Source organism: Loxodonta africana, chromosome 18, assembly GCF_030014295.1.
Source record: "Loxodonta africana isolate mLoxAfr1 chromosome 18, mLoxAfr1.hap2, whole genome shotgun sequence".
Taxonomy (NCBI): domain Eukaryota; kingdom Metazoa; phylum Chordata; class Mammalia; order Proboscidea; family Elephantidae; genus Loxodonta; species Loxodonta africana.
The window spans coordinates 19,563,171-19,585,197 of NC_087359.1; the positions used below are offsets into that span (position 1 = coordinate 19,563,171).

At 54.0% G+C, this 22,027-nt stretch overlaps 1 protein-coding gene across 2 annotated transcripts in view; it reads left to right on the forward strand.

Annotated features, from left to right (window-relative positions):
- SDK2 (sidekick cell adhesion molecule 2) overlaps positions 1–22,027 on the forward strand; it is a 309,774-nt gene that overhangs the window by 245,137 nt on the left and 42,610 nt on the right. For both annotated transcript variants that reach the window (XM_064270812.1, XM_064270813.1), the window contains exons 19-32: positions 4,043–4,238; positions 4,454–4,552; positions 5,161–5,352; positions 6,768–6,889; positions 7,823–7,932; positions 8,050–8,200; positions 11,659–11,896; positions 12,664–12,779; positions 14,210–14,399; positions 15,821–15,919; positions 16,814–17,008; positions 18,033–18,234; positions 19,486–19,589; positions 20,137–20,207. In XM_064270812.1, the coding sequence (XP_064126882.1) occupies positions 4,043–4,238; positions 4,454–4,552; positions 5,161–5,352; positions 6,768–6,889; positions 7,823–7,932; positions 8,050–8,200; positions 11,659–11,896; positions 12,664–12,779; positions 14,210–14,399; positions 15,821–15,919; positions 16,814–17,008; positions 18,033–18,234; positions 19,486–19,589; positions 20,137–20,207 (2,085 nt within the window). The remainder of the gene's footprint in view (positions 1–4,042; positions 4,239–4,453; positions 4,553–5,160; positions 5,353–6,767; positions 6,890–7,822; positions 7,933–8,049; positions 8,201–11,658; positions 11,897–12,663; positions 12,780–14,209; positions 14,400–15,820; positions 15,920–16,813; positions 17,009–18,032; positions 18,235–19,485; positions 19,590–20,136; positions 20,208–22,027) is intronic.

Here is a 22,027-nt window from a genome sequence, read left to right on the forward strand (position 1 = left end):
CCATAGGGGTATATAGAGATATTCCGCATTCCTTTTTATCACCTGTATAGTACTTCATTATAAGGATCTCCCATAGTTCAGCCCACCAGTCCCCTGCTGATGAAAATATTGGGTGTTTCCAGTCTTTTACAGTAACAGACCTTGCTGCAATGAATGGCTTTGTGCACACATCTTTTTATAGTTTCACATTATATCTTTGGAATAGATGCCTAGAAATGAGATTGCTGACTCAAAGGACAAAAGTGCACATGATTTTGCTAGTTTTCCCAAATTTCCCCCATCGTATTTATTTTTTAATTTAATATTTTAAGCAAGACATATATTTACATGATTCAAAAACCTAACAATGTCAAAAGGTTCACAGCAGAAAGCCTCCATCCCTCCCTAGTCCCCCATCTGCCTGGTTCTATTCTACCCAATCCCAAAACTTCCTCACTCCAGGTAATCACGATTGCTGGTTTCTTACATACCCTTCCAGGGTGTTCTATGTGAATCCATGCAAATACGTGTATTTGTATGTATGTACTGAGAGAGAGAGAGAATTTTTCCCCTTTTTTTAACCCCAGTCGTCAGTGTGCCATAGTCCTGTACTCAACCCTGCAGTGTTCTGCCTCCACCAGCAACTGGAGGTACATCACCTCACTGACTCCTCCCTAGAACCCAGCAAGACAGATATTACTATCCCCTGTTGGCCCAGTGGTTAAAGTGATCAACTGTTAACCGAAAGGTCGGCAGTTTGAACCCATCAGCCACTCCGTGGGAGAAAGATGTGACAGTCTGCTTCCATAAAGATTTACAGCCTTGGAACACCTATGGGGCAGTTCTACTCTGTCCTGTAGGGTCACTATGAGTCAGAATTGACTCAGTAGAAGTGAGTTTGGTTTTTTGGTATTACAGACTTAGGCTCAAAGAGGTTGAGTAACTTGCCTAAGGTCACACAGTAAGTGACAGAGCCAGGCTCAGATTCAGGTTTGCGAACTGCAAGACAGTGTCTTTCTTCCTCACCGTGTTGGCTGTACATCCCAGCCCCAACCCCCCCAACCTCCACATGCACCCCACCTGCACACACACCTGCACCCCCACTACTACCTCCACCGCCAGCACCCTTCAGTTACAGGGTTTGACTCACTGGCCTCTGCTTTCTAGGGTGGAGCTGCCTGTCCCAGGAACCTCCCAGTATACTCCTCTCCCGGCACATGCTCACCCACACACTCCAGCCATACTCAGGGGAACCCAGTCAGCTTAGAATCCCAGAGCAGACATCCAATGGAGTCAGTCCACACTGACCCCAACTGATAAGGAGAAGTCACAGAGAAGTCAAGGCAAACCCTAACAAGCACCTAACAGCTGTGTGGACCCTGGGAGGAAGGGCCTTGATCAAGGATCTTGGGTTCCAAAAATCTGGACCCGGCCCCTGGTAGGTCCAGGTGCAAGTTCCTCAATCTTTCCAGACCTCAGTTGCCTTTTTTGTAACAGCATGGGACAGTGATTCCCATCTAATCCTCGTTGTGATCATCACATGGGGCTGGTCCGTGATGGGCTTAGCCGAGCGCTGGGCACAGAGTCCAAGCTCAACAAACAGTAGTCTTGTTAAAGTGAGACCCATCCCCGCAGCTGCCCAGAGCCAGCCCTCTTAGGACAATAGAAGGTACAAAAGGCAATTCTACTCTTTCTGGCCCCGAGGGAGGCCTCTTATCCCTAAGCCGCCTCCTCTTCAGATGCAGGAGATGGACAAGTGAATCACAACCCAGAGTAAATATAGTACTTTGAAGCCGCCACAGGAAGTCACAGCCCTGCCGCCATCTTGGGCTTCAGACACGAAATACAGAATAACGAAGTCCGTGTTACTACTCTGTTTCTTTACCTTGTGTGCGTCTTCTGGGTCATTTTTGTGGACAAGGCCCCACAATATTATTTTAAGACATCTGCAAAGACACTCTTTTTCCTTTATTAAAAAAAAAAAAAATGAGTGTAATTGGCCTAAACCAATAAAATAATATTTACCCAGATTTTACACTTGCTGAGGAACACACCACACAATTAATTCTAACAGCATAATTAATTCAAATTTACATTAATTAAATTAAATTAAAACATTTGACGTGTTTCTTAATCTACTCCAAAGAAGTTCGGCAACTTAATTGCTATGAAACAAGATAACCGAAATAAGGAGGATATTTAACATACTTATTAAATGCCACTTAGTATTTCTGATTAGTATTTTTAGGGTCTAATTAGTGTCTAATTAACTTGCTATAGGCTATCTTTGCACAATACCAATTAAATTTCAAAACATCCCTTATAAACACACAGCCATGAAAAGGAGAAGAAGAAGTATTGTTGGAGGCATGAGTTAATCAGGAGACCTTGGCGTGGTATTGTTTTGTATCTATAAATACCCATGCTCATTAAAACTCATCAAGTGTTGCTTTTCACCATTAATTGCTATTTAATCAACTTCAAATAAATGAGGAACTCTCTGAGCCCAGCTGTCATTGTGGAGACAGATGAAGAGTCTGGAAAACAGGAGAATAAGGTGAGAGAGCAGGAGGCAAGAAGAGAAGGGAAGGAAAGCAAAAGACTTAGGCAGCTGATAAGTGGTTTGTATAGCGAGAATGGTGAGGCTTTATCTCGTGTACTTTGGACATGTAATCGGGAGGGACCAGTCCCTGGAGAAGGATATCATGCTTGGTAAAGTAAAAGGTCAGTGAAAAAGAAGAAGCCCCTTAAATGAGATGTATTGACATAGTGGCTGCCACAGTGGGCACAAACATAGCAACCATTGTGAGGATGGCACAGGACCAGGCAGTGTTTCGTTCTGTTGTACATAGGGTTGCTATGAGTCGGACCCATCTTGATGGCACCTTACAGCAACAGAGGGGATGTGAAGGAAAAAGCAGACTTGAATTTCCGTCGTGGGTTTTATTACTGATATCCCACCCTCAGGGGACTTTAAGATTGAAATCCCAACTTGGGACATCTTATAAATACAATGAATTACCCACCAATTGAGGACAATGGTGGTTCAGGGGTAGAATTCTCACCTTCCATGTGGGAGTTCTGGGTCTGATTCCCAGCTAACGTACCTCAAGCGCAGCCACTACCTGTCTGTCCATGGGGGTTTGCGTGTTGCTAGAATGCTAAACAGGTTTCAGTGGAGCTTCCAGACTAAGACAGACTTCCAAAGGCCTGGTGATCTGCTTCCAAAATCAGCCAAGGAAAACCCTATGGATCACAAGAATCTGATCCACAACCAAGCCTGGATCACGAGAATGGTGCAGGACGAGGCAGCGTTTCCTTCCATTATGCATGGGGTTGTAATGAGTCAGGAGCCGACTCAACAACAGCTAACAACAACAACCCGCAAAGGAAAATTCCCAGATCCATAGGGGGTGACCCTTGGGTAACTCCGGGGGGAAGCTACCCCGGCCCACACGGAGAAAACTGTAAAAGGCCAGGTGTTGGAATCAGCGACCTCTGGCTCAGAATCTCAGCTTCACACTAGCTGTGTGGTGATGTGTGAATCACTTACCCTCTCTGAGCCTCATCTGAAAAATATATGACTGGCTTCATGGGGTGCAACCTGTACAGTCACACAGTACCCCTGCTCAGATGGGCCCTGTGCTTGGTTTAATGTTCTGCTCTCAGCATCTCAAAATTCTTAATAATTCTTGAACAAGGGTCCCCCATTTTCATTTTGCACTGGGCCCTGCAAATTATGTAGGAAAATGCCTCCCTTGTGGGGCTGATGGGAGAATCGGGTGAGAGACAACACATGCAAAGCACCCAACATTGGCCCTTGCACAGAACAAGCAGCTCAGTAAACACAGCAGCACACACACTCGCGTGACCTCCCTGAAGGACAGACACCCCAGTGGCCTATGGGTAATCTTTACTGCCTACCTCTTCCCTGGGCTGGGGGGGAACCCCAGGGCCCTGGGCATCTGGACACTCTCTGCTTATTGGCCCAGCTGGTAAAAGACGGCATGGCCGCTTCTGGAACGTTCTTGCCACCCTGCCTGAATTGCTGGCCTATCTCCAGCTTATCGCCTGGGAGCCAGAGCAGGAAGAGGAGGTTACCATGGTGACTGCCAGGCCCAACTTTCAAGACAGCATCCATGTGGGCTTCGTGTCGGGCTTGAAGAAGTTCACCGAGTACTTCACATCGGTGCTGTGCTTCACCACCCCCGGGGACGGGCCTCGCAGCACCCCCCAGCTGGTGCGCACCCACGAGGATGGTAGGCACCACCCCATTTCCTGCTCTCGCTGCCCTCCCCCACCTAGCCACCTACCCACTCAGGGCCAGACTGGGTGGCCCAGATAGAGGGCAGCCCTGGCCTCCTCTTCCGCCCTATGGCATGAAGCCCTGGGACCCCACGGGCTGTCTGGCAGACGGTGGTCTCCCTCTGGCTCTAACCAGCATTGGGTGGGGTGGGGGACTCTTGGGGTACAGTGCCTGGGCCTGTGGGACACCTCAGCTTCAGTGAAATCCTGGACACCTCGCTGAAGGTCAGCTGGCAAGAGCCCGGGGAGAAAAACGGCATCCTGACAGGTAACATCCCGGTGTTAACTGAATCGGAGGGTGGGACAGGGCACAAGAGGTCTTCTAGTCCATTCCCCTGCCTTTGAGCTAGTTTCCATCCAAGCCCTCCCAGCCGACCTCCATTTCTTAGAAACTACTTGGAGAAGGCTCTCAGCACCTCGGCTCTGTAGCACCCCCCAGACCCTCAACCACAGCCTCCGTGGCCACTGTGACATTTGCTCTGTCTCCTACAGTCACTGGCCAATGGTGGCATCCACTGAGCCACTCCTGGTATCCCAGGCGTGATGACAATAGCTCCCACCTCCCTCAGCCCCATTTCTCCCTGCATGCACCTGACTGCCAGCCTAGTACGGACGCGAGAAGCTTAAGGAGTAACCCAGGGAGGTCAAGGTCAGCTGATGGCCACAGCCAAGCTCATGCTACAACTGGAAGGTTCTCATGTTGGCAGTGTGAATCCACCCAGAGGCTCCTTGGAAGAAAGGCCTGGCTGGCAATCTGCTTCTGAAAAATCATCCATCGAAAACCCTGTGGAGCATAGTTCTACTCTGACACACCTGGGATTGCCCTGGGTCGGAGTCGACTCAACCGCAACTGGTTTGGCTTTTGCTTTTCCCCAGGGTACCGGATCTCCTGGGAGGAGTATAACCGGACCAACACCCGTGTGACCCATTACCTGCCCAATGTGACCCTGGAGTACCGGGTCACGGGCCTCACCGCACTTACCACCTACACCATCGAGGTAGCCGCCATGACCTCGAAGGGCCAGGGCCAGGTGTCCGCCTCGACCATCTCCTCTGGAGTGCCTCCAGGTAGGTGCCCAGTCTCAGGGCAGGGCTCATGGTCCTTGCTGCTCTCCTGACCTGGGTCCTATTCAAGGGGTCCCTTCTCTGTCAGGAATAGTGGCCTCCTTCCCATGGAGCTGTCTCCTGCCCTTGCAATCTGTGGCCTCTTGGTTCCTCCCCAGAACAGGTCGTGATTCCGATGATGCCACCCCTCTGGACAGGGATGCCACAGGCTCCCTGCTGCTCCCTCCCCCAGCTCGCCAAAGAGCACAGACCCCTAAGGACCTTGCTCTTGTCTTATTCACCCCCCATCCCTTCCCTCTGCTCTCCCGCACCACGCCAGGTGCCACATGTGGGAATATGTCAGTGATTCAGGGGAAGAATTCTCACTGTCCCCAGAAAGGTTGGTTCCAGCCAGTGTAAATGTTGGCTGGGGAGGTGGCAGAGCATGGTGGGAGTAACCTTAGGCCTGACATAAAGAGCAAGCTGAGGTCTGATCCCAGCTCTGCTTCTGCCAAGCTCTGTGACCTTGAGCTAGGCAGGTGGCGCCCCTGTGCCTCAGCTTCCCCATCTGTATACACGGGGAGTTGGACTAGGTCACCACATGGTCCCGTCCAGAGCAGTAATGCTATGCTTATGTGACCTGGCCAGAATCCCTGCACCTGCCCATTGCCATGGCCAAGGTACAGAGCTTTGGTCAGCCCAAGTAACAACATTAGTACTGACAAATATCTATGTCATGCTCCTAGGCACGGAGCTCAGAGCTTTATAAACATCGACTCGCTTATTCCTCACAACAACCCTGAGGTGGGTATTAATTGGTATCATCTCCATTTTGCAGAGGAGGGCACTGAGGCACAGAGAGGTTAGGTAACTTCCCCAAAGACACACAGCCTGTAGATGGTGGAAGGGACTTAAACTTAGACAGTCCAGCCCCAGAATCCACTCTCTTTCTGTTCATCCTCAGTCCTAAGAGCCCCAGGATCCCGTGGTTGGAAAAGAGGGGGCGCCTCTTGCCCCTGCCCCCCCTCCCAGCTTCGCTCAGCAGTTGTTGGGCAGCGGGATGGGGATGTGGGGGAGGACCGGTGCCGCTTGCCTGCCTTCTGAGCCCAGCTCGATTTAGTGCAGCTTCCAGCTCCCTCGTGGGGCATCTCACTGACGTCCAGAACGACCAGGAGAGGGTGTGTTCCCAGCCCCGCCTCAGCCCTGGGGGATCTCCTGGTCCCCAAATTTGTGTTGAGCTCCTGGCATAAACACGGTAGACATAGGACCAAAGACTGCATTTCTGAGATCAAACTTGGCCATACTTCTAGGAAGTTTCCAGGAGGAAGAGGACCTTGGAGGGGAGGAGTGTGACACACAGCCCCCTCCCTGCCCAGCAAGCCCTGCTGATGTGCAAAGACGTTCTTCTCGCCCCATCTCCCTTCCTGTTTGTTTTCTAGAACTCCCAGGGGCCCCCACCAACCTGGGCATCTCCAACATCGGCCCCCGCTCTGTGACCCTGCAGTTCAGACCAGGCTACGATGGAAAAACCTCCATCTCCCGCTGGCTGGTGGAGGCCCAGGTGAGACCACTGAAGGGGTCCCTGGAGCCTGGCCAGGCAGCCAGGTCCTCAGCCCTGGATGTGACCTGCTCTTGAGTGCAAAGCCGTCTGTGTGTTTACACTGGTGTAAATTTTCACAGATTACTCAGTAAGCGAGGTATGCGCAGGCTTACTTGTGCTTGCTTACTAATCCGTAGTGCTCAATTTCACCTGTTTTTCACCACATCTTTGATGTGAAATTGTGTACTACAGATTAGTAAGTAAGCACGAATAAACCTGTGCATACCTTGCTTACTGTAAGCCTGTGTGTACCTTGCTTACTGATTAATCTGTCTCTGGTCACCTATACCAAAACGCCCACAGTTCCCAATACTTTCCATCACTCCCTCTACCTCCACCTCCTCTGCCTCACCTGAACACACGCACACATTCCCTCCTGGGACGGGGAAGTGGCTGGCTGGCCTGGAAAACTAACTGGTTTTCACCTGCAGCCCTTTAAACCAGCAGTCCCCGGCTTGACTGCACCCAGAATTACCAGCGTGGGGATTGCGGAAGTTCACTGCCTGAGCTCCCCCTCCTGAGATTCGGGTTCTGATTTAACTGCTCTGAGGGTGGCCGGGGTGTTTAGAAGCCCCAACAGGCTGTTTAGGAGAATCACCTGGGCAGCTTACTAAAAACACAGATTCCTGGGTGCCCCCGGCCTGGAGATTCCAGTTGGATAGGTCCAGGGTAGGGCCCAGGAATGTGTTCATGACAGGCACTCCATGAGGTTCTGACTCAAGAGTTCTCAAGGTGATACTCAAAAAATTGATCCCTTTAAGGGCCTGGGAAGATGATGGCCCCATTGGGTGCTGTCCAGGTGAGCCCTGGGATTCGAACCCAGACCTTTCCTGGGCAGGGCACCCCCATCCCAGGCAATGGCCGCACAGGTCTGAGGGTCCCTGTTTTTTCCAGATGGGCGTGATCGGGGAGGGAGAAGAGTGGCAGCTGGTCTACCAGCTCCACAACGAGCCTGATGCCCGCTCCATGGAGGTGCCCGACCTCAACCCCTTCACCTACTACAGGTAACGTGGGCAGGACATGGGGGGGAATGGTGGCCCAGGGCCAAGGAGGGCCGCACAGACCAGAGGGCTCCGGGCTCCAGCCCTCACCATCTTGCTCACCCTCTCCTCCCAACCCAGCTTCCGCATGCGCCAGGTGAACATCGTGGGCACCAGCCCCCCCAGCCAACCTTCCCGAAAGATCCAGACCCTCCAGGCACCCCCTGACATGGCCCCGGCCAACGTGACCCTGCGCACAGCCAGTGAGACCAGCCTGTGGCTTCGCTGGATGGTAAGGCCCCCATGGAGGCAGTGGGGGTGGCAGAGGACGTCTCCTTGACCCTTGTCACCCTGCAAAGGTGCCATCACCTAGGGGCATCAAAGGGGGCGCCTTCAGGATACCTATGGCTCCTTTTTCTCATCTTTATTCCTTGGTCCTGGCCAGGTTTCTGATAATCTGTTAGCCCAATGACCAAAAGCCCCACGTGGGAGGAAGGAGGTAGAAAGCACTGTTTATTGAGACTGCCATGTGCAAGGCGTTTTGCATTGTTATTTCACCTAACCCCCCTGCCCCCCTCCCACCCCAGTAATTCTGCAATAACCCAAACCGAGCCAGTTGCTATTGGATTGATTCCAACTCACGGTGACTCATGTCTGCAGAGTACAAGTGTGCTCTACGGGGTTTCCAATGGCTGTGACCTTTCTTCTTCTGAGGCACCTCTGGGTGGGTTTGAACTGCCAACCTTTCAGTTAGTAGTCAAGCACTTAACTATTTGTGCCACTCAGACTCCTCAAAGGGCATGCTGTTATCTTAATTTACAGCAAAGAAAACTGAGGCTCAGAGAGGTTAAGAACTTGCCCATGGCCACGTAGCTCCCAAGCGGTGGGTTTGGGATGCACATGAAAATTGTTCCATCGCGCTAAGTCAGAGAGTGCGAGGCTGTTTCTGAGGGAGACAAGGGAGGGTTGTTTGGCTCTCAACCCCCATCCCAGCAGATCTGGGTTGCACGTCCAGGGTCATTATCCCCAGCTGGCTCTGCATACAGTAATAACAGCCAACATTATTGAAGGTATCCTCTCCTGCCAGACACTGCTCTGAGTGCTTTATGTAACATAAATCTTTGAATCCTCTTGACAAGCCTATGAGAGCAGTATGATCCTGGTCCCCAGCTTACAGACAAGGAAACTGAGGCAGAGAGCAGTGGAATAACTTATTCAAGGCTGCCACCCTCATTAACAATGGGGCTGAGATCCCCACGCAGGGAGCCTGGCCCCACAGCCTTCACCCCAGCCACTCTGCTCTCTCATCTTCTGGGAATCAGAAGAAACCATTTCTCCCCAGGCTTTCCCCACCACAGGGTCCCGCAAAACAGCAACCCTCCAAGAAGTGCTTGGAGGCTAGACCAATTCTTAGACAAATAAATATGAGAAACCGCACCAGCTACCACAGCTCCTGAGAAGACCCCGGAATACTAGCTCAGGAAGGAGTGTGCGTAATTCAGCATCACCAGGCCTGTCTGGCCACATGACTTTTTGTTTCCCTGAAAATCTCTTGCAAGTCTCACAAAACAGTTTGCAAAGGGCCACTCTGTGGGCTGGCTGACGGGGAGGCGGTTACTGCCTTTAACTACGCCCTTGTGGTGGTGGTTAGTTGCTGTCAGGTTAATTCCCACGCATGGTGCCCCCAAGTATTTCAGAGTAGAACTGCCTCATAGGGTTTCCCAGGCTGAAATCTTTACAGGAGGAGCCCCGGTGACCCAATGGTTAAGGGCTCAGCTGCTAACCGAAAGGTCAGTGGTTCAAACCCACCAGCAGCTCCATGGGAGAAAAGACCTGGCGACCTGCTCCCATAAAGATTACGGCCTAGGAAACCCTATGGGGCAGCTCTACTCTGTCACATGGGGTCACTATGAGTCAGAATCCACTTGACAGCACACAACAACAACTGTCTTTACAGAAGCAGATCGCCGGGTCTTTTCTCCCAAGGAGCAGCTGGTGGGTTTGAGCTGCCAACCTTTCAGTTAGCAGCTGGGCATATAACCATCGCACCACCAGGGTTCTCATAAAAGGACTTATTGCCTAGGGAAGTACTTGGCACTGTCAGCTCTGGATAAATGTCAGTTGTTAATTATGGCTTCCCTCCAGGACTGTCTTTCTACCCAGTTTGTCAGCTGTAGGGCTCTAAGAGCACCCAGCACACACATGGCTTCCTGTGACCAGCACCCTCGCCTCCCTGCCCACGTCTTAGCCGACTCCAAATTCTGCTCTCCCCTACCTTCAGGCTGGCTCCCCCTCCCTCCATCTCACTTTAAAGGCTCCAAATACTGAAAGGTTAAAGAGTCTGAGATTCAGGGGGGGTGAAGGGGGCATAAAAAAGGCAATAGCTGCACTTCTCAGGGCCCCAGGCACCTCTCAGCCCGGCTAATGGTGTACAGCCCGTTACCTTTCCTTATCAGGTACAGGAGCATGCAGCCCAATCCAGCTCCATCTCCCAGGCCATCGATTGCCGACTTAATGGCCTCTGGTCCATTCCACTAAGTGTCTGTGGGAGCTGGGGCCAGAAGTGAGCAGGGGAGGTGGGGTCTGCAGAAGAGGAACGGAAGAAAGTGGGTCAGGATATGGGGAACGCGTTCCCAGGAAGGCAGAATTGGAGGGTGAGGGGTGGGGATGAGGTGAGGGGTGGGGATGAGGTGAGGGCTGTAGGCGCCCCAGCCCCACCTCTCTCACCTTCAGAGGTGGACCTGAAGGCCAGGCTCTTGGTTCACACCTGCCTCAGATCACAGACTGCCACCAATGTGTAAACCCCCCGCCCCCCACTTACCAGCACTGCCCAAGTTAATGCAAACGACCTTGAACCAGTAGCCGCAGCCCCACCAACCTAGGCATAAGGCTCAGGACAGGGATCTGTGTTTTCTCTTTGCTAAGATGCACACAAACAAGACAGAGGCTGGAAGTGCAGCAGAAGAGGCTCAGGTCTGCTGGAAGGAAGGACTTCCTGACAGTGGCTGGTGCCCCATCCCTGCTCAGGATGCCCTCTTCCCATGCTTGCTTCTCCAAGGGCAGGCATAAGCTGATACCATTAAAATAAAATAATGGCAATTAAAATAAATGTGTGTTGGCAGCCTGACCAAGGGTAGAGAGGGAGCCGGGGCCAGTGGTGGCTGTGCTCACGGGCGTGTCGGACAGACAACCTTTGTGAGTCTCCTGGCTGGTTGGTGGGTGGCAGGGTAGTAAGTTCTTCAGAGACACAATAAAGAATGTTGTTATTGTTAGCTGTTCTCAAGTCGATTCTGACTCGGCACGTCCATGTGTGCACAGTAAAACTGCTTCCACTGGTTTTCAAGGCTGTGAACTTTCTGAAGCAGATCACCAAGCCTTCTTTCCAAAGTGCCTCTGGGTGGGTTCAAACTTCCAGCATTTCAGCTAATAGTCGAGTGCTTAAGCGTTTGTGCCACCCAGGGACTCCACAATAAAGAATAGATGAAAAAAAAAAAAAAAGATTACACACTCTCCTCAGGGGCCTGAGGTAAGAGACAGGCAGACAGGCTGCTGCAGAAACACAGTTACACAGTCTAATCCACACCTGGGATGAGAGTGCCTCACATGGGTGCTGAGGGTTGGATAGTGGACGGTGTTCACCCTGAAGGCTCCCTGAAAGAGGAGGCACCAGCGCCTGCTCGCCCAGGGCAGTTCTCGAAATCAGGGGCAGGCCTGGCCTCACAGTAGCCTCCTGCCCCTTTCTTGCCACAGCCCCTCCCGGAGATGGAATACAACGGGAACCCGGAGTCAGTGGGCTACAAGATCAAGTACAGCCGGTCAGACAGCCACGGCAAGACGCTGAGCCACGTGGTCCACGACCGCGTGGAGCGAGAGTACACCATCGAGGATCTGGAGGAGTGGACCGAGTACCGCGTGCAGGTTCAGGCCTTCAACGCTATCGGGAGTGGGCCCTGGAGCCAGACCGTGGTGGGAAGGACCCGGGAGTCAGGTCAGTCCCTTCACGGCAGCCCCTGTGACTCCCTCCTGCCTCTGCCATCAGAGCCATCCAAGGGCACAAATGGCTGGAACTGTTGTCCCCAAAATAGACTAAGCTCATTTTCCTGTTTCTGCACAGCATCATGGCAGAGTGTCCCCCAGCACCTGCTCCTCCCTGCAGCTGGTCCCCAGCCCAGGCCCTGCTGCTCCCCACGTGGGGGCTCCCTACCTCTACAGGATAGCTAGGTAGCCTCAGTAGTCCAAACCGCCCACCTCTCTGCCCTCAGCTTCAACCCTGACACCCCATGGTGTATGAGAGCCTGAGATGGGACATCAGAGAAGGGCTTACTCTCAGAACATTCTAGAAATGATTCCTTTGCTCATAGGAGTCACCCACAAAATATGAAGGCCCCAGCCTGAGCCACTCTCTCATGTGGCTCACTGCCCTGTGACTTTTTCCTAAAAAAAAAAAAAAAAAATTAGCACCTTCTAAATGACAGCCTGGTCCCTCTCCGCCCCAGTGGCTGCTGTGCTCTCGGGAAATGCAAGCATTGTCCTGTTAGCCTGAACAGCAGATAATCAGGAAGGCAAATCTGAAACCAGAAACAGCGTCTGCAACATTCCAAAGCCAAAGAAACCCCAGTAGGATCATTTGCTATTTGGGGACCATGTGTGCTGTGTTTCCTCCATAGAGTGGGCAGGGTCCTACCCCACCTCCCCTCCACTGGAGGGTCCCCTTGGGGTGCTGAGTTCCTCCTCTCCACGCCCTTGCTCCTGCAGTCCCTTCTTCTGGCCCCACCAATGTGTCAGCGCTGGCCACCACCTCCAGCAGCATGCTTGTGCGCTGGAACGAGATCCCCGAGGCTGATCGCAACGGGCTTGTGCTAGGCTATAAGGTGAGTCTCGGGATCAGAGGAAGAGGCTGGAGTCTGCACTGGCTCCCCTGGCCTCTCCATCCCAGCCACTGTGTCACCGTGCCTCCCATGGGCCCAGGCCTTTGTCTCCTGCAGTGGACACAGAGAATCTGCCTGGGGCCTCTGGCTACTGGTCTCCATGGTAACCAGGGCACTCCAGGGAAGCTCCACGCCATTCTCCCCTAGGAAGCTTCCAGGACAGTCCAGCATCCTTGAAGCTGCTCCTCCTCTCCAGAGGGCATGCTGGGTGCTCTAAGCCTCACTTTCAGCGCTGACGGGTCCAGTTTCCATTTCCATTACCTTCTAGAACTCTTCCCAGAGATGCACCTAGGCACATGGTCTAGCCCTGCCTGGAAGTTGGGGGACGTGGGTTGATGTCCCCTCTGCCTTTACTATCTGTGTGGCCTTCAGCACACTCTCCCCTCCTTGGCCTGCTTCCCACCTGGGTGTTCTCCGAGGAGCCTTCCAGCTCTGATTCTAGCCCATCTGGGTGTTCTCAGCCCCTTGAAGCACTAGTTTTGCCACTACCCCACATTCCCTTGGGACTGAGTCACTCCAAAAATCCCAGGTTCTGTTCTGGATCTGTGGAGGCCAAATGACGCCTCAAAATTATTATCCTGAGGAAATCTTTAAATCTTGAACCAAAACTATCCCCTGAAGTCATCTTTGAACCAAATAATAAAAACCCCTTGCCTTCCAGTCAATTCCAACTCATAGCAACCCTATGGGACAAAATAGAAGTGCCCCATGAGGTTTCCAAGGCTATAATCTTTTACGGAAGCACCACATCTTTCTTCTGTGGAGCAGCTGGTGGCTTTGAACCACCAACCTTTCGGTTAGCAGCCAAGCACGTAACCACGGTGCCACCAGGGCTCCTGACCGAATGATAAATCAGAAACCACTTCTGACTCATAAGTAGAACTGCCCCATATGGTTTCCAAGGAGCAGCTGGTGGATTTGAACTGCTGACCTTTCGGTTAGCAGCTGAGCACTTAACCAATGCACCACCAGGGCTCCTAAACAAATAATAGTCTAGCCTGATTAGAAAAGAATGTCTGCATGAAGCATTATACTCTTTTACAGACTTATCTATATGTGATCAAATTGACAACAGCAACTCGAAAGGATAGATGAGAAGCTTAGGGGGCGGTGAGTGTATGTTGATGATGGTGAAAGAGTTTGGAAAATGTTGTCGAGAATGGTGGCACAACTTGGAGAATGTAGCCAATGTCTCTAAATTGTACATGTAGAAACTGTTGAAGTGGTATATGTTTTGTTGTGTATATTTTAACCCAAAAAACCAAAAAGCCCAAGTCTGCCCAGCGCGCTCCTGGGGATAGGACTCAGGAGAGGTGCTGCAGGAGCCAGACCCCAGGCCCTCACCCACCTCCCCCCGCGCTGGGCTCCGGCAGGTGGTGTATAAGGAGAAGGACTCTGACGCCCACCCCCGCTTCTGGCTGGTGGAAGGGAATGCCTCGCGCAGTGCGCAGCTCACGGGCTTGGGCAAATATGTGCTCTACGAGGTCCAGGTGCTGGCCTTCACGCGCATCGGCGACGGCAGCCGCAGCCACCCACCCATCCTGGAGCGGACGCTGGACGACGGTGAGTCTGGATCCTGCCAGCATGGGGAAGTTCAGGGGGTGTCACTAAGGGCACCTGACCCCACTGCAGCCAGGAACCAACCATTGCTGTAGAGCCGACTCCAACTCATGGCAACCCCACGTGTGCGTAGTAGACCTGTGCACCATAGGGTTTTCATGGCTGTGACCTCTCAGAAGCAGATCACCAGGACTCTGGATGGGTTGAAACCACCAACGTTTCAGCTAGCAGTTGAGTACATAACCATTTGCACCACCAAGGGACTCCGACCCCACTGCAAGGGGTGCTAGGGAAGGAGTGACAACACAGGGCAGTTGTACATCCAGCTCACATTCCTGCACTCTCTCCAGGACACGTGTTCAGAATAGGAACTTGGCATCTGTTTTGATTGCTTTTCTGCCTGGGGCAGAGTCACTTTCAGGGAAGGGCCGCCAAAGGGGAAGGCTTGATTTTTCCTTGGCGCGAGAGCCTTCTGGTCCTGCTTGCTAAAGAGATGCCAGTCAGGTCCCTGCATTCATGCCTAAGGCTGAACTCCCCCTACAGCCAGCTGATGCACCCTGGCACCCCCCACTTCTCCACAAGCTACCCACCACAAACATTTGCAGAGTCCAGACGAGAGTGCCAAAGGACGCCCATGGACCATATGTCTGTGCGTTTTAAAGTTATAAATCAAGCTAATGAACTGTTAAATATGTTCTATCCTCCTGCCTTGACAAATATACCCTGGGAAGCCAAGTTCAAGTTTAGAATTCTCAGACTTCTTGCCTTCTGAATGTGGCAACCCAGGAGGAATTACCCCACAGCCATCCCTGACCCATACTTTTCTCACCCTCCCCTCTGTCCCACGCTGTTCAGTCTCCATCCACACCCCAAAAACAGCTCGGTCCAGAGGTACACACACCAACGGCACCGTCCACCAAAGGAGGGTGGGTCTAAGGAAGAGGCTCGTGCAGACCCTGGAAGTGGGTTGCGGTATGCCTGGGCAGATAATTCCAGGATTCCGGGATTCCAGAGCCAGGTTAACAGGGAAGGGTGGTGGGCTCAGGGTGCGTGCATCCCCTTGCCCCACAGACACCTCACCCCATGGAGAGGGGCACAAGGCATGACGGGAGGAAGCCAGAGCCGGACCTTCTAAAGCAAAGGCCAAGCCCGGGCCCTCTTGCCCAGCACATACAAGGAAGCAGGGACCTTGGGTCCCTTCTCACTGCTGCCAGCTGATGCCTGGGTTGAGGGTAGAAGCATCGCTGAATCCTTCTTTGTAGCCCTAGCTTCTAGCTCAGCGTCAGGCACAGAGCAGCACTCAGCACAAACCCACTGAGCTGGGTGGCCGCTCATCCATCCCACCGAACCAGCTGTTCTGCTGGAGCCAGCCCAGGGCAGGAGCTGGGCCACCACCTCAGTGTCAGCCTCTCTGTCCCCTCCAGTTCCGGGGCCACCCGTGGGTATCCTGTTCCCGGAGGTGAGGACCACATCAGTGCGGCTCATCTGGCAGCCCCCCACCGCCCCCAATGGCATCATTCTTGGTAAGCCTTCATCTTTGCCCTGCTCAGCCCCTGTACCCCTGTTGCAGGAAGAAAGAAGTATCAAGGAGGTGTTGGCAAAAGGACAGCTAGGCCCAGGAAGTATCTGTATCTCCTTGAGAATGATACCTGAGTCTTCTTTCTCTGGCTAGAAGTCTTGGTCTGTAAGATTATCTGCTGAGGGCAAGGTCAGGGTTCAAGTCCCTTAAGGACCATTGGTTGGCTTTGGGCCCACAAATGCCAGTGGGCCATCTGGTATACCTTGGCTTCTGTTCCTAAGTATGGCCAGGTGAGGGTGTGCTGGCCAGCTCAACACAGCCAACTGCAGGGAACAGAGCCAAAGGCATGGGGAAGGGGTGATACTGCAGATCAAAAGCATCTTTTCATATTCAAAGGTCACACACACACACACATACCACCAGCAGCCTACCAGGAGAAGACACACAGGGTTGGAGTAAACTTGAGCAAGTTCACTCAGACCCCCAACCTGTAAGATGGCAGGACTGGACTACCTGTGCACAAGGACCATCAGTCCTGTGTCCTGCAGTGCCTGCCCTGGGCAAATGGCACACCTCCAAATGCTTCTCTCTGAGGAGGACAGAGACCAGAGCTGGAATTTCAGCTCAGCCACCTACCGGCAGGGGGGTCTGGCCTCTCCCAGCCTCCGGTTCCTCACCAGGGCCTGTTAGGGGTTTCAGAGAGCCTGTGTGTTTGGCACCTGTCCATGTCCCACACAGTCCACACTCCCCAAGTGGCCAAGAGGGCCCCAGGCAGGAGGGTCTGTGGTCCAAGGGAAGATGTCCCATGGCCTGAGGCCCTTAAAGAATCCCCCTTTACAGGGCTCAGAGGGCAGCGTGTCCTGCTTCCCAGCGTGACCTGTTTCCTTCCTCCCCACAGCTTACCAGATCACACACCGGCTCAACGCCACCACGGCCAACACTGCCACCGTGGAGGTGCTGGCCCCCAGCGCCCGCCAGTACACAGCCACCGGCCTCAAGCCAGAGGCCGTCTACTTGTTTCGCATCACGGCCCAGACCCGTAAGGGCTGGGGAGAGGCCGCTGAGGCCTTGGTGGTGACCACAGAGAGGAGAGGTAAGTGCTTTCTGGGGGCTGGGAGGCCTGGGGATAGCAGAGGGAGCACCCCAGCCAACCCAGGCGCTCAGAGCCCCTCACAGTGGACGGCTGGGGATCAGCCTGTTATAAGTCACATGGCCCCTGGTCTGGAGTGGACATTGGGCTAAGGCTGTAAAGTCAAGGCCAATGAGGGGTCCAATGGGCTTCCAGAGCTGAGCTGGGGGGCTCCTCTCCTGAGGAGCCTACTCTAGCTGCTCCAGCAACTGGCTTTCTAGAGGGACAGGAGGTGACCGTCGTCTCCCCCCTTCACTATTCCACTTCCCAAGGGCCCCAACCAGTGGGGTGGGGGATCTGGAGCCCTGGCTGTCCTGAGCTGCCAGCTCACCCGAGATTGGGCTCCCCGAAGCAGGCCTGAGACATGGATTTGCATCAAAGGGATTTGTTAAGAAATGTCTCCCCCCGCTCCAAAAAAAAAGCCAGTAGGACAGTGGTTGTCAACTGCTTTGCCCCCCAGGGGGCATTTGGCAACGTAAGGAGGCATTTTTGAGTTACACAACTTGGGAGGAGCTGCTACTGGCATCCAGTAGGTACATCTGGCATCCAGTGGGTACATGCCTGGCCTACTCAACATCCTACAATGCACAGAACAACCCCCAACGCAAGGAACAAGGAACTGTCCTGCCCCAATGTCAGTGCCACAGCTGGGAAGCCCGCAGAGGGGCTGGGGAGGAAAGGATGCCAACTGAGAGTGCGGTGCAAAACAAGTCCCACAGAGGGAAGCTTGGTCAGTCCTGCTCAGTCTGGGACCGTGTAGGTCCCTGTTGTCAAGGCAGGGCAAGGAGCCGGGTGTCTGTGCCTCCATCCCGGCAGTCTTGGTCACAGGCTGCCGCCCTCCCAGGCACCTGGGCTCCAGCAGGACCTGTGTGCATGGGTCTAGGATGGGGGGCCAGGCCTGAGCCCAGAGCACCCCCGTCGCACCCGAGCCCAGCACACAGCCTGCCCGGCTACCCTGGCTCACCTGTTTCCCTCTGCCATCCCCCAGACCGCCCGCAGCCGCCCAGCAAGCCAGTGGTACAGCAGGAGGACGTGAAGGCACGCAGCGTGCTGCTGTCCTGGGAGCCGGGCAGCGACGGGCTGTCCCCCGTGCGCTACTACACTGTGCAGATGCGGGAGCTGCCCAGCGGCCGGTGGGCGCTGCACTCAGCCTCTGTCAGCCACAACGCCTCCTCCTTCATGGTGGACAGGTGAGGCCCGGCCTTGAAGCATCTCCCCTCCACCCTTCCCAGCCTGATTGTCCCCTGGGGAGGGCTTCTGAGAACACATCCAGTCTGGGCTCCCGGAATCTCTTCCTCAGCTGGGCTCAGAGTCACCCAGGAGTCTACCCAGTCCATGCACGTCTCCTCCCAGCTCTAGCCAAATCAGCCAGTCTGCCTCTCTCCCCCTCTCTTCCTCTTCCTCACCCCGTCTTCCTCTCTCCCTGAGCTCAGCATCACCCAGGAGTCTGCCCAGTTCTTCTCATCCCCCAAGGCTCTATCCTAGTCAGTCTTCCCTTCTCTCCTTCCCTTCCTCTTCCCCTCTCTTCCCCGTCTTTCTCCCCTTTCTTCCCTCTCTCTTCTTGCCTCTCCCCCATCTTTTTTTCCCTCTCTTCCCCCCTCTCCTCTTTTCTCTCCTGCTCTCTGCCCCGCTCCCCTCTCTCTCCCTTTCTCCCTGAGCTCAGCATCACCCAGAGGCCTTCCCATCCATTCTCAGCCCCTTCAGCTCTAGCCTACTCTCCTTCCCTCCCTCTCTCCCTCCATTTTTTTCCTCCTCCCTGTCAGGAGCCCTGTTAGGATTGCCTCTTAATTATCTATTTCTGGAGCCTGACGTCCTGCTTTAGTGAAGTGCTGGCCACCCTTCATTAAGGCGTCCTCCCAGCCGGGCAGCGATTTTCTCTCCATCTTTAATAGCGGAGAGGAGCCTCACACCGCAGTTCTGGCTGGTGCTTCAATCCCAGTGGGCTGTATTTTTTACATTCCAGTTGACATGAGCAGGAGTGTTGAGCCATACTTTCCTCCCCCTCCTCCCCCGAGTAAATCAAAAGGGAAGACATTCCCTGGGGAGGAAATGAGGCAAATAGAGACGTGGTGCTGCTTAACTTCCTAAATTCTAGAGAGGGAGGAGTCTGTTGTTCAGACTGGGCAGCTCTAGTACTCTTACAGCCACAGGGTCCTCTGAGGTTGGAAATACATGACCATTTCCGTCTGCAGACCTCTTATCTTTGGAGCTAAAGAGGAGCGACGCCCCAAGCCAGCACTGTTGGAGGAGGTGGCCGGGGCATCAGGACCCCTGGGGTCTGGTCCCAGATTGTCCCCTTGGCAGCAGAGAGCCTTTCTGAGCTTCCATGCTTCTGTCTGTGCAGTGGGTTGGACACCACCTGCCAGCCTGTCCCCCAGCAGGGACAGATCAAAGACTGGGGGTTGGGGCAAGGCCTTACTGGACCCTTTGTTCTCCCACAGGCTCAAGCCCTTTACATCCTACAAGTTCCGGGTGAAGGCGACCAATGACATCGGGGACAGTGAGTTCAGTGAGGAGTCGGAATCACTGACCACCCTGCAGGCCGGTCAGTGCCCACCCCCCACCGGGATCTCTTCATCTGGGCTCTGTGGGTGCTTCCTGGGCACAGGCACTCTCTTTGGGGGAGGGCCCTCCAAAGATGGGAGGGGCACCCGGCCTCCTGGAACCCTCATCTGGGCCCCGTGGGCAGAGCCCCAAGGAGGTTTGGGCCAGAGGGGCTGTGGCCATGGACTCAGGGTCGCCATTCAAAGCCATTCCTTCTCTGCCATCCCACAAGCTCTGAAAGCCTGTGAATGGCCAGGGGAAAGGGGGACACGGTGGACACGAGGAAGGGGGTGGGATCAGAGGGAAGTCTCAGCAGCAGTGGCAGCAGAAGAGGCCTGGGCTCTGGAGGCAGAGTGGAGGGGGCCGTGGCACCTGGGTTCCCAGACCTCTCTCTTCCTCCACAGGGGCCCTTTGTTCTGCAGAATGTGGGTCCTGGGGAAGGGAGGATGGATTACTCGGAGCTGCCCCGGCAGTCCAGTATCTGTGTGATCAGGTCCCCATGGGTCTCCCAGGGGTTCCTGAGTTCATCTGTTTGCCTCTCTCTCCAGCCCCCGACGAAGCACCCACCATCATTTCGGTGACACCCCACACCACCACCTCTGTACTGATCCGCTGGCAGGTACGCCGGACAGGCAGGCATGCTGTCTCCCTGAAGGGCCAGCTAAACTCTGTGCTGGACCAGGAACCTCCAGCCCAATCAGGGCTGTCTGGGCACCCAGGGTCTCCACCTCCAGGACACACAGGAGGGAATGAGAAATCCTGGCATGTGCACTTCATAGTACAGGCTACACACACGTGCACACATGCACATACATCTGTGTACACACACATACGTGCACACTCACACCTATGGGCGTGCATACCTGTGTGAGCACCCATGCACACACACCCCACCCCACGCTCCAGACAGTTGAGTCAGGCAAGTACTGTTACCACTCCCTTCTGCAGAAGAGGACAGAGGCTCAGGGGGGTGACATGAATGGCTCCTGGTCACACAGCTGGTAAGTGGTAGGGCCAGATTATTAACCTTGGGGTTACTGAATACTTGGACAGAAAAATGGTTGGACAGAAAAATTCAGAGCCCGGAACCCATTGCCATGGAGTCGATTCCGACTCATAGCGACCCTATAGGACAGAGTAGAACTCCCCCATAGAGTTTCCAAGGAGTGGCTGGTGGATTTGAACTGCCGACCTTTTGGTTAGCAGCCGTAGTTCTTAGCCACTGTGCCAGCAGGGCCCTGAAGTCCCCATCAAACCCAGCCCCACTCACTGGTCAATGAAGGAATTCCTAGCAGAGAGACCAAACCCAGGTGTGTGTGTCTGTCACGTGCCTGTGCCCGTGAACAAGAACCCACTGTCCAGGGAGCAGGAGGCCCCCCCCGCTTCTTCCCCTCCTCCCCAGCCACACACTGGTGGACACCACCCACCCAGCCACTGGATGAGGACGCTCAGGGAACAAATCCAGGGCAGGGGACAGGTCAGAGACGGGCAGAGGCCAGGCTGAACCTTCCTGCCTAGAACCCGCCCAGTCCAGCCTTTGGGCTCAGCAGGTCATCCACAGAAGCCCCAGAGGCAGAACCCTACCTTAGGATCAAAGGGACAGGCACCAACCTTTGTCTGCCTGCACCCCCCTTCCCAAGGAAAGCACTTGAAGAGAAAACAGGAGGGACCCTCCCTCCTCCAGCCAAAACCCCTAGCCAGCCAGAGGCAAGCACCTCCCCTGAGGAGGACACTCCCTTGTGCACAAATGGCTGCCTCAGATTGGGGCCCCAGTGGCAAAGAGGACAGAGAGGCGCCAGCAGCAGCCAGGGAAGCACTAAAGAGCTCATAAAAGGCTGAACCATTTCAGCAGGCTTTTTAAAAAAGGTGTTATAAAAAGTAGTTTCCTCCTTCTCCCGAAGTCTGTTCTCCAACTCCGCTGTGGATGGGAGCCAAAAGGAAAGATTATAGGGTGTGTGTGGAGGGGTGTGTGTGTGCGTGTGTGATTGTGTACACCCATGTGCACCCACGCTGAAGAGCAGGCAGAGGGCTCAGCTCACAGGCACTCCAGGAAATGTCAGCTGAGTGGAAGAGAGAGGGGTCAGTAGGCTCAGGGAGGCTCGTGACCATCTGGACCAGGAACAGCTCTGCAAATAGCTGTGTGTCCAGAGTCGCGCTCCTGGTACCAACCATGCTGTGTGATCTTGGACAAATTCGTAGACATCTCTGAGCCTCAGTTTCCTGTTCTGTTAAATGGGATTCCACGGTGGCTCCTGCCCCGCCCTGCCTCACAGGGAATGCTGCAGTGATGAAATAACCTCGTTGGGAATATGCTTTACAATTTAAAAAGCTCAGTGTTATTTTTATGCCTTTTCCTGCTTGAGATGCAGCCACTTGAACTTGTCCCGGCTCTGTGACCCAGGAGGCGTGAAGGGGAGGGAGGGTGGGCAGGGTAGAAGG